The sequence below is a fragment of the Sebastes fasciatus genome, chromosome 1 (genome assembly GCF_043250625.1).
Source record: "Sebastes fasciatus isolate fSebFas1 chromosome 1, fSebFas1.pri, whole genome shotgun sequence".
In the NCBI taxonomy this organism is placed as follows: domain Eukaryota; kingdom Metazoa; phylum Chordata; class Actinopteri; order Perciformes; family Sebastidae; genus Sebastes; species Sebastes fasciatus.
Window position 1 is genome coordinate 23213116 of NC_133795.1, and position 12182 is coordinate 23225297.

General features: G+C 41.4%; 1 protein-coding gene across 1 annotated transcript in view; it reads right to left on the bottom strand.

Annotated features, from left to right (window-relative positions):
- Positions 1–4891: 4891 nt before the first annotated feature.
- The window catches only part of nisch (nischarin), a 31261-nt gene continuing 23970 nt past the window's right edge, over positions 4892–12182 (bottom strand). Inside the window, exons 23-29 of the mRNA XM_074638466.1 lie at positions 11905–12043; positions 10675–10825; positions 9579–9698; positions 9211–9372; positions 8409–8581; positions 7299–7474; positions 4892–5605 (exon numbers count right to left, since the gene is read on the bottom strand). Of these exons, the coding sequence (XP_074494567.1) occupies positions 5278–5605; positions 7299–7474; positions 8409–8581; positions 9211–9372; positions 9579–9698; positions 10675–10825; positions 11905–12043 (1249 nt within the window). The 3' untranslated portion in view covers positions 4892–5277. The remainder of the gene's footprint in view (positions 5606–7298; positions 7475–8408; positions 8582–9210; positions 9373–9578; positions 9699–10674; positions 10826–11904; positions 12044–12182) is intronic.

Consider the following 12182-nt stretch of genomic DNA (forward strand, 5'->3'; position numbering starts at 1 on the left):
AATTGGACCATTAGCTGACCTGTACCAAACTGTTAAAGCCGTTAAATTGGACCATTAGCTGACCTGTACCAAACTGTTATCTGTTAAACTAAACTAAACTGAACCAATGGTTTAAGCAGCTAAACTGAAATATTAGTTAACCTAATTTAAAGATTTGCTGCTAAACTGAACAAAACAATTAGCTGCTTAACTGAACTATTAGCTCGCCTGAGCTAAAGTTTTAGCTGCTAAACTGAAACCATTAGCTAACCCTAGCTAACCTCACAGCTCATTTTCAGGTTGGATACAATCTTTCTGACCCCCAAAGACCTCTAGTTGCTGTACTTTACCAGTAACATAGAAGGCCTCAGTCACACACTAATAATGTAATTTCATACTGCTGCTCTCACAGAAGCATATAATAGACCCTTTTCACAGCAGACATTTTGGCTTGTCAAAGCAGGAAAAGCACAGGTGTAAATAATTAAATTAACAATGGATCTATTCCATTAAGTGTCCTTGCAGCCATGTCAGTGAGTGAGCATGCACAATACCAGAGCCCAGGAACTGGCTCACCTAAATGGAAAGCAGCCGTCATTAAATTCCACCTGTGATTTTCCTACTTTGGCAAGTCAACATGTCTGCTGTGAAACTGGTCTAGACCACCAGAGCAATCCTCTAAATTAATGATTTTAATAACAGAAACAGTGAATATGCATCAACATTCATAGGCCTATAGCACATGAGCTGTAAGTAAGTGCAGTAGGCTACTTCATGAGAAATTAGTAAAAATGTCCCAACTTGCAATGTGAGGACAAATCCCTGATTTCAACATCAAAATGGAACCAACTGTCAGTTTCTTATGAAAGCAGACACCGATTGCCAATCTTAGGTCAGTTCGCCAGTTTTGCTGATCACACTTCCTCGTACAGTATCTCTGTCCTCGGTCTGTTTTAGTGTCCCTAAAAAGGAAATCAGCTGAATTTCATGACGAGCAGCTCCGACAGACAGGAAATAGAGGAAGTTGAAGGAGTTGAAAGGTGGCGGTGCATTTCGTGCTGCTGAACTGCCAAGTCATCAAAACCTCACTGAGCATCGAGAGGGATTAACTGTTGACGGGAACTTTGGTCATTCCTTTCTTTTCGTTTTTGTTTTTTAGGAAAACAGATGGTTCCCAACAGCCAGGAGTTTTAGATTATGAGTCAAAGTCTTTCTCAACAATCCCCAATTTCAAACTAAATTTCTGAATAGGAACTTCCGTATAATTAATAACAAATGACAGGTCTTTTACAGGAAAATTATTAGGATATTGCAAAAGAAAGTGTTTTACATCACAACAGTGTGGCCTAAATGCCGTTTCAAAGCCCCCTCCACCTTGCCAGGAACATTTTCGGGAGGAGAAATTCTGAATCCTTTCTTTTTCTTGGCCTAAATTTAGTTCAATAAAAGGATAGTCTTAAAATACTGGATCAGGCTAAACGGTTAAATTCAATACAATTTAATATAGCATCAAATCATAACAGAAGTTCTCAAGACACTTTTCATATAGAGCAGGTCTTGACCGTACTCTGTAAGTATTGAAGGTTTAGCTGAATGTAAAATCCCTCAACGTTGTAAAAAAAACCAAATTCAAAGAAACATTTTAAGGACATGACCTCAGTGTCCTCAATGACATCTACGAACCTGCAGGACACAAAAGATTCTCCTTCATGAGCTCTAATCTTTTTAGGGAATGCTATGACGAACAATATCAAAATATCTTCAGTGCTAAATGATCTACATCAACTCATATTTCAAAAGCTGAGACGTAATCCCAAGTCTGAAGGGTCAGTTGCCATATCTTCTGACAGGATCTGGTCCAATTGCAGTCCTCCAAGTTGATGGTCCACATTGAGCATAAACCTGAAATTCATCAATCATAGTTAAATAGTTCTTTCTTTAAAACAGTAGAAGCTTTTTACAAACCTCACCTGTTGATGAATGTTGGACCTTCATTCAGTGGATTTTGGATTCTGTGCCATCTTAACCTGATGATTCACTATACAGTGTTATTCTGAGTAACAATAAAGGATAATTCTGGTATATTACCTCTTTTTGTAAATTTCCATTTTACTCACCAAGTAAATAGCTGGGACCTGGGAACATGGTGTCACCACTAAAAAGAAATTTCTTGTGAATTCTTATGTTTATTTTCTTAATGCCTTATTATAAAATTATTTCTGTTCTATTGTCATAATTTTAATGTCTCTACCAAAATGTCCTGTGTTGAACTATACAAATATTATAAATATGAATACTATTATAATTATTTACTTACTTATTTATTTATTAAACTATTTTGCCCGGCTGCTTCCCAGAGGAGCATAAAGTGAGCGATGGACGTAAATGGAAGTTAGAAAAATCCAGCACACAGATTTCAAACTTTTTCATGTCAAGGACCTCCAAAATAGATGAGACGTTAATACATCCACCACGGTACAGGCTTACAGCATACAGCCTATCGGTGTATTATAAGATAATAAAAGTGATGAATTACAACCAATATATCTATTATTACAGCCGCATACAGCTAGCAGGAAGCCGGCAGAACCGGGTATGTCATATGAGCGTGCAGGGCGGTGCAGTCATGTTCATTATGTCGAGGAAAATAACTCTGGATTCAGCTATTAGTTCATTTAAAAAATTTTAGGACATAATGATATAAATGAGGCTATTTAAGTGTTCATACTGGGAAGTTGATTTACCTAAAAAGAAATGATCCTCTGATTTTTAGACATCTCTTTATGGTAAATGGACTTGCATTTATATAGCGCCTTTCTAGTCTTCCGACCACTCAAAGCGCTTTACACTACATGTCAACATTCACACACACACATTCATACACTGATGGCAGAGGCTGCCATGCAAGGTGCCACCTGCTCATCAGGATCTAATCTAAATACTCATTTACACACTGATGGCTATGCCTTCAGGACCAATTTGGAGTTCAGTATCTTGCCCAAGGACACTTTAAATTGTGGCCTGGAAGAGCCGGGGATTGAACCGCTGACCTTCCGATTGGTGGACGACCCGATCTACCTCTGAGCCACATCCATGGCCTCAGACTCATTGGCGTTTTCAGTCAAAAAAGCACAAACTCATTGCTCGCATCCTGTCGTTCAACGGTCAAACTGGTTTTCTGGTGTAAATGCAGCATCAGCTTAACAGTATTCAGACTGCGGTTAAATCCTGCCGATTTTCTAAAAATGAAACTGCTGTCGCAACACCAAACAGGATATATTATTACATGTGGAGTTTTCATTTTTCACTTTAATTCAGTGGCATTCCCCTTTATCAAGACAACATGTAATGTAAACAACATCGGTGAAGGGTGGGGGAGTCCAACACTGTCGGGCTTCCCATTTGTCGATAATAATGTACGAAAAACATAACATACAATAAAATAAAACAACAAATATTTAAAAAATAATAATACTCAATGATAATACTAAATATGACATGTAAGAGTTCTTTTTGGAAAGTTCATCAGGTCCTTCGTGTTTAGTACAAAATCTGCTTCTGGATGGAAAACATCCGTCTGTCCCAAAACATAATTATATTAATATAATATTAATAAAAAGCTTTAATATACAGTTCAATAATACTGCTTCATCAATTACAATGTGCAAGGAATAAAATGTTCAGAGAGCAGATTGTGCCGAGCAGCAGTGTGTGTGTGTGTGTGTGTGTGTGTGTGTGTGTGTGTGTGTGTGCTACTTAAAACAACAGTCCAGCATTTTTGGATATCCTCTCGTCACCTCACCGAGAGTCAAACTGTGCAAACGTAAAAATGATTTTTGGTTTTAAGAGCAACTTTACATAACAACATGTAAATCAGAGAGCTTTGGAGTTGTTGGAAGGTGGATATTTTTTTTCTTTTGATGAAGCTAGGCTAGCAGTTTCCCCCTGCTTCCAGTCTTTGTGCTAAGCTAGGCTAACACGTCCTGGACTTATATTTGTACTTGACACATACAGATGAAACTGTACATCTTGTGACATGACTCTCGAGAAGACAGAGAAGAGGATGTACCAGAAATGACAAACTGTTCCTTGAAGTTAAACGTTAATTAAAATCTTGTATAACTCCTGTGGACTGTCTGCAGCGCCCCCTGCTTTGCAACACCAGTCTGTCTGTCTGTCTGTCTGTCTGTCAGTTAAGTCGTCCAACGAATCTGTCAATCTGCTCTGTGTGAGACACTTTACAAGAAAGTGAAGTTGAGCCAGAAACTCCCATTATTTCGGCTCAGTGTGAGGTCATGTCTGGTGTCTGTAGAGTCCCACTAACCCTCAGTTTTTTCTCTGTGGTGGACACCAAACGGCGTGTGGGCAAAGCCGCATCCCTTTCAATCAAAGTACGACTAAAGGCCCCAGTTTGCTTCAAACTAAGTGCTTGTCGGATCGTCTAACAGCATCTGAAACCACCTCAGAAACCAACAATCACGCCCACTTTACGCAGTGATTGGCCACTGGCCAGGTGTGTGGAGGTGTGAAAGTAAGCAGAGATCTCACAGTCTCTTTTTTCACTGCTAACACAATTACTTCTGTCAATTTTCATGTGAACAACCGAGTGCAACACGGTGAATGTCTTCAAGAGAGGCTATCCGAAAGTGCGCTGTTATACCCATTTGATTGATTCATGATTTCAAGACTACACAGAGTTGTTGGAGTGAGAGCGGGGAGGCAGTAGGATGCAGCCAGGATGAGGGCTTTTCACCCCACTTCCCAGTGAGGACATACAGAACGGTGAAACTTTGACTTTCTTCTGAATTAGTTCCTTTGAGGCATAATGAGGCCTCTGCATTGGGCTTCTTGAAGGGAGGGTCTCATCTTTAATAAGGGTGCCAAGCTGACACCAGCTACAAGTTTAGTCACAAAAATATCAGGCTTTGATATGATGTGATTGGCGTGGAGTGTGGAGGTGTTTTAAGTATTTAAACTCTCTCAAGCTCTTTTTTTTTTCTTTGTCACTTTTCATGTGAACAATCGAGTGCAACACAATGAATGCCTTGTAGGAGAGACTGAACGCGATTCATGGCATCTCGCCCGTCTCTATGACGACAGGCTGCCTTTGTTAGAAAAAGCTTTGCTTTTAGACGTGGACAATACTTTGTATAAACTACTTAGTTTGAAGCATATTGAGGCCTTTTAACAGCCAACCAGGTCCTGAATCCATGCGTCAAACTATGACTCCACCTGTCGATCAGCTCCCAACGACCAACTAGGTGCTGAACAGTCATCCAACTGTCCGTCATCCACCAATCAGCCGGTGAGTTCCACGGGAAGCTCCCGGCTGCACAGCGCCTCCCACTGGCGAGCCAGGAGTGAGATCAGCCTCTCTCTGCTGTCGGCTCCGGGGACAAAGACGCACCACTGGACCTCGCCCTCCGCGCCGCTGCTGGCTCCGCCCCCTCTGGGCGGGGCCTCCTCCCCTGTGGCGGCAAAGTGGTCCATGGTGAGGTGACAGAGCAGGTCGGGGCCGGGTAGGTCATCAAACACCAGGGTCAGAGCCTGAGGGTACGTCTGGTACCCCAGCAGGACCCGGTCCAGGTCCCGGATTCTTCGAGCCTCACGCAGCTGGTACCGCTCCCTGCAGGGGGACGTGATGAGGAAGATGATGAGGAGGAGGATGACTACTACCATACTGTCAATATCTACTGTCCATCACAATAACCTGAAGATGTCACTTCTGTCAAACACACAACAATCTTACTTTACTTTGAGACAAAGGGCTTGTTATAATAAAAATATAGATTATAGCGGCTTTAAAGACTAAACATCCCAAATCATTCTTATCTCGACTCAAGTTTATGTCTATTATTAGGGATGCTGATCAATACATTGTTCAAATGGATCCATATCAGCTGTTTAAAGCTCAAAACAAAACATTGGAAGTGTTCTTGTGAACGACATAGCGAGTCAGTAAACTGCAGAGCAACACAAACAAACAGCTGTTTCAGTTAATGATCTTCACACTAAGAGAGAGTGATACAGCAGATCTGCTCTGCCTCTGGGCTGATTAAACTGTCGCTGCTTCTGTCTCAGCAATATTTCTCTCAGGTGGATCTCTGAAGAGTTGCATTCAGAATTTCAAATGTTTTGTTTATGGGGGTGAAAAAAAGGGGGATGATTTAAATCTGAATTTTTTCCTACAGTAATAGAACCATAATGACAAATATTATACAACCACCAATATGTGATCAGTGATTAAATAGGTCTGGTTTTGTGCTCGTTAATGGCTTTTCCCTTGGTTGGAAGAAGTACTGAGCAAATCAGAGCTTCTTAGGCAGAATTAAGAATCATCTTCCTGTCCCAGAGCCAGAAAAAGGACACAAAAATGTGGTAGAAATGAATGCAGCTGTACAGGTTGTTTTAAGTCGACTTATGCTGGGCACACACTACACGAGAATCAAGATGATTTTTGGGCCCGACTTTGACCAACAACAGATACACTCCAAACAAACGAACATGACATCAATGGGACAGATACGTTGTCAGTCAGATTGGTTAGAGCTAAATAATCCCCCTCCCAAACAGAAAACAGCGAATATGAACACAATGTCAGACTGAATAATGAAGTGAAATGAAATGGCAATTAGGTGTGATTATCAGAGTAACAACACTAGTATTTTTTGTTTCTTGCTCAGTCGCAGTCGGCTATTCCTCCTCACAGAGACTGATTCGATGCTCCGCCTTTCTGTTTTCAGGCTTCAGTGAATATTGATTTCCGCTTGTTTTTTTTTTTTCTTAAGTGCCCCTATGTTCCCTGTGACTGAACTGTCTACACTTCATACACAGTATTTCAGTCAGTGTCTCCTCTTCTTCCTCTTTTCCTACAGCAGACTACACGAGGGAACAGTGTTTTTTTTTTAGCTTGCTGCCAAATTACAACTCTGCAGTATTCAGGGGAGACGACGTTTCACTGATTTTATTGTTTAATGTTTGTCCGCCCTTCCTCCCGAACCTGAAGACCGTCACTGTAAATAATTCTACTCTAAAGTGACGCCCTGGCGCCTGGGTTAGCTCAGTTGGTAGAGCGGGCGTCCATGTATCAAGGCTTGGTCCTGACCGCGGCGGCCCGGGTTCGAATCCGGCCTGTGGCCCTTTCCGCATCCACTCTCTCTCTCCCCCCTTTCAAGACTCTATCCACTGTCCTCAATAAAAATGGAAAAATGCCCCCAAAAAAAAAAAAAAAAAAAAAAAAAAGTGACGCCCTTAGATAAAGATGGATAAAAGTTTTGAAATGTTGTGGTACAGGAGGGCAGGGCTTCCTGTGTGCTCACCTGGAGGGAGGTTCTTTGGCGAAGTCGGGCAGAGGATAGCTGACGTAGTCCTCGTCCAGTAGGAACACGTCGGTGCTGGTCAGGATCAAAGTCCTGGGCTGGAGTACAGGAGACGGGCCAGAGCCAGAAACAGAGGAGGAGTGGCCTTGGCTGGGCAGACTGTTTGGGATCTGGACCTGGAGGAAAGAATAAGAATTATTTTATAAATAAGTTTAAAATAACTAACCTAAACAGAAACAAAATATCAAATCAAAGCAAAACCAGTTAAGAAATCATCACTACATATATACCAAGTAACTTTGTTGCCACTTGGGGGCAGTGGAAAAACACTGACATTATTATTACCCCACTTGTAAGCAAATAGTTTCCCATTTACATATTCAGCAGATATGGAGCAACATTATCATTCATTTGTAGTCATGTTTGGCTCCACCTGATTAATTTAAGGACAATATTCACTCTCCTTTTAACTCTGGTTTGCTCTCTTCTAACTCCTGAGAAAAAAATTCAGTCATTTTAGCAGCTAAATGTTCACCCGTGGTGGCTGAAAATGACGCTATGAGATCGGTGAGTGAACCAAAACAGTCAAGTTGCAGGTTGAAAAATCAAAACGCTCCATAGGGCTGAGGGGAACTGTAGAGTCAGGTGATGGTAGTCGTGATCCATTGCCAATATTAAAATATTAATTATAGACGCTTTAAATGAATACTTCAACATTTTGATAGGCTCTGTTAAAATTTCAAAAATACACCTACCAATGCTTCTAAAGCTCACTAATTGTCATCTTGTTTGTTTAATGTGCACACAATAAGAAATCTAAAAAACACAGTTTGTGTTTCCAGGGGGGAGTTATGTGGTATTTCTTGAACAACAGCTGGGCGCAGTGACTGTGTGCAGCTTCCTGAGGTCTTGTCACCACAATGAGGTTGCCAGGTTTGGTACCAGAGAGTCTGTACAGAGACCAAAACCTATCAATCATCGATCGTATCTGGAAACCTGCGCTGAAGCTGGAGACAATGCACAGAAGCACTGGGCAGAAGGATACGCTGTTGCTCCTCTAGAAATAGTTCCATTACTATAGCACAAATTACAAAAGGAAGAAGCTCTTACCTGGAAGACCAGCAGGTACAGCAGGACGTTGAAGGAGCGTGAGGACGAGGATGCTGCGCTGGCCGGAGTCTTCCTCTCTGCCACGATGAAGGTCAGGTCTCCCATCTCCTCCTCACTGGGATAAATAAACTTCACCCTGCTGCTGTGGACCAGCTCGTAGTTGTGCATCTTACCTGCAGGGGGAGACAAGGTCAGCTATTTAGATTGGGCTTCCTCACTCTAATAAGCTAAACACTTTGCTCAGATATAAAAAAAAGGGTTTAAGAAGCCCAGTTTCTGAGCTTCACGAGTTTCTAACAACCTGAGGAGGAAATAAGTCAAAAGCATCTCCTGAAGTCTTTTTTTGCAGAAAGTGTGTCATAATGAGAAGCTTAAAGAGATGAAGTATGAAAAGTCAGAGAAATTCATTCTGACCCCTTCTAAGAGCCTGAATGGAGAGAGTGTGAGTACAGTACATGACTGATAAACAGCTTGGACAAAAATATGGGATTTATGCTATATTGAAAATGTTTCATGTTTCCCATGGAGCTTTAAGGATGATGAATATCTCATCCTTGGAAAAATGTCCCCAACTGGACCAATCTGTTATTAGCTGTTATTAAAGGTTAACTTTGGTATTTTTTTTTTGTGTGTAAGTGACTAATGACCACAACAATTTTTGAAATTTGTCCAGTAATGAGCAAGAGCACTGCAGCCGGCAAGTGCTCTTGCTCATTACTGGACAAAAGCAATCAGGTTGTTCGAGTAGGATTTGAAGTCAAAACAGATATCAATTTTCCTCTGAGTGTCCCAGCATGGTTACCTGTGTTTGTGTTGGTGAACTGGGAGTAGAAGTCCTGATCTGACGGCTCTGGAGGTGGAAGCTGCTGCTGTAGACTGAGAGCTGACATGAGCTCCTGAAGGAAAACACCCGTCCCATAACTGTCCCTGCTGAGGCAGCACACGATGTGATCGGCCGAACGACCTGCAAACACAGAGAGAGAGAGAGAGAGAGAGAGAGAGAGAGAGAGAGAGAGAGAGAGAGAGAGAGAGAGAGAGAGAGAGAGAGAGAGAGAGAATGCATGGATGGTAAGAGGGTGACAGGATAATAATAGTGTTAAGCAGCAGTTTGGTATAAATGTGTATGAGCTCTGCAAACACGGAAGACAAGGTGCGTGTACATCCACTGACCTACGACTCTGAAGTACTGGTCGAACAGTCCCACGTTGACAGACAGCAGATCAGACAGTCTGATGGACAGACAGCAGCACAGACAGATGTCTGGATCTCCAGAGTCCATTACATCCAACACTGACAGACAGGAGATAGAGAGACGGAGTGAGATACAAAGAAAGAACAGATTGAAGAGATGAAAATCTACAAAGACAGTTGTTCACTACACATCAGAAAAACTGTTGAATGACTGGAAAATAATGTGCTGCTGTTCTTCAATCTGAACTATTTAAGGGGTAAAAAAAAATGTTAACTTTGTTTATTTATTTGGATCCCCATTAGCTTAGCATTACAATTCATGGGGTCCATGGGGAAAAACAGTTCAAACAATTTGAATGTTATTACATAAATCAAAGTAAGTGAAGAATATTACAAACATATGCACAAATATACATAATGTATTGGTTACCTTAATCTAAAAGGGTTGGATAAAATCTTATTAGAAAACATGCAAAAATATGGCAATAACAGCTGTGGGTGCAGCTGATTTATACAGCTGAGAGTTGTAGTACATGTAGTACTAGCAGTAAGTGAAGTTAGCACTAGTGCTAAGATTTCTGATTTTGGGCTATTTAAAAGAAAATGTACTCTACTTGGGAGAATTAGCCAAAGAATTAGTAATGTTTGCTTCAGGAGCAGGTATAATAGTAATTGTACAAGGCTAGAAGCAGTAGTAGTAATAATCAGAGATAGTAGTATTACAAGTAGTGGTACAAGTAGCGGTAAAGACAGTAGAAACAGTAGTAGTTGATGTAGAGACAGTAGTATTAGAGGCAGTAACACAGCAGTGATATTATAGTTTATTTCTCCGTACATTAGAAAACTGAAGTGGGGTAAAGAAAATACAATATTTCTCTGTGACTTGGACTCGCCCTTTAAAGACTTGAGACTTGACCTTGGTTAAAAAATACTTAAAACCAGCTTTGGTATGATGAATGTAGTAATGGCAGCAGAAGCAGTGGTATTAAAATAGCAGTGACTCCCATTACATGATGTGATTTTAAATGGAATATTTTCTCACTCTGACTAAACCAATGATGTCCGTTCATCCTACCTGAGTGATGGCCGAGTGTGGAGGCGGAGTCTTCTAACAGGAAGTAGATTGTATCAGTGGAGAGCAGCAGACAGCAGGTGAGCTCAGACTCTGGAGACTTGTAGAGAACCACAGACAGCCACAACACCTGTCTCACCTCCTCCGCCTCAGACTGACACAAAAAAGTAAAAAAAGTTGAGTTGGAATTTAAACAAAGACGGCACAAGATATCTCTCTGAACATGAACGCTGCATTAAGGACTGGGATAGAAAAAGAACAAACGGGGCTTCATTACAGGCCAAAAATCATCCAAGAAGAACTTCTCTTCATCTGATTGAGTTTAAAAAACAAACAGCCAATAGGAATGCTCTCTCTCTGAAATGACCTGTGATTGACCAAAGTTTCCTACCACAAGCTAGATTTTCTAAAGCCTGAAAACAGAGCCATGAGGAGGTGCAGAAGTCTAGTTATCTCTCAGAACACTTGAATTATAATATGCTGAAAGGTTATTATGGATTTTTTGCCCAATGATGCCAAAAATATACTGCCTACCACAGCTTAAAGTAATTTTTCAAGCAAAAAATGTTATTTTTTTGGAAGAATTTTTTGTCTCTATAATAGTAATATAATATAATAATAGGGGTTTTGCACATCACCTTGGGCTCTGGGAAGTTGTGATCGACACTTTTTGCTATTTCCTGACATTCCAGAGACAAAACGATTAATCAAGAACATAATGGTAAATGGACTATATTTATATAGTGCTTTTATCCAAAGTGCTTTACAATCATTGGCTCTCGTTCACACATTGATGGCAGCAGGCTACCATGCAAGGTGCTGGCCAACCATTGGGAGCAATGGGAGCAACATGCGGACAGGGGGAGCTGGGCATCGAACCGCCAACCCTGCCATCAGCTAGCTCTGCTTCCTGAGCCTCAGCCCCCCCAGTAATCAATATATAAATCGATAATGAAAATATTTGTCAGTCTCAGCCCTACAAAAACTTGAATCGTAAAACAGCAATAGTTTATTTTGGAAAACGGTTAGCAGTAAGGTGACTGCTCTAAAACAGAAATTTGATGGGTCTATAACGAAATGCAGCATTAGATGATTAACAGTGAAACAGCTGCATCACATCCTTCTATACTGAGACACACAAGTGTAGGGAGCGTAGGAACACAACTCTATGTGTGTGTGTGTGTGTGTGTGTGTGTGTGTGTGTGTGTGTGTGTGTGTGTGTGTGTGTCTTACCACTGCTATATATCTGTGGAAGTAGGTCAGCAGCTGCTGTCCTCCGAGCCCAGCCAGGAGCTTCAGTCCTGGGGAGAGACCTGGGGTGAGATGGGGGGACGGCTGGTTCTCCTCCACTTGGAGACGGGAGGAGTCCCAGCTGAGGAGGAGCAGGAGGAGGAGGAGGAGGAGGAGGAAAAGATAAACATATCAACAACAGCAATAAGTCATCTCTCATGATCGCTTCAGAGCTGCTATGGGAAAAGAAGATGACACACTGCGTTCCCTGATGTTTATTG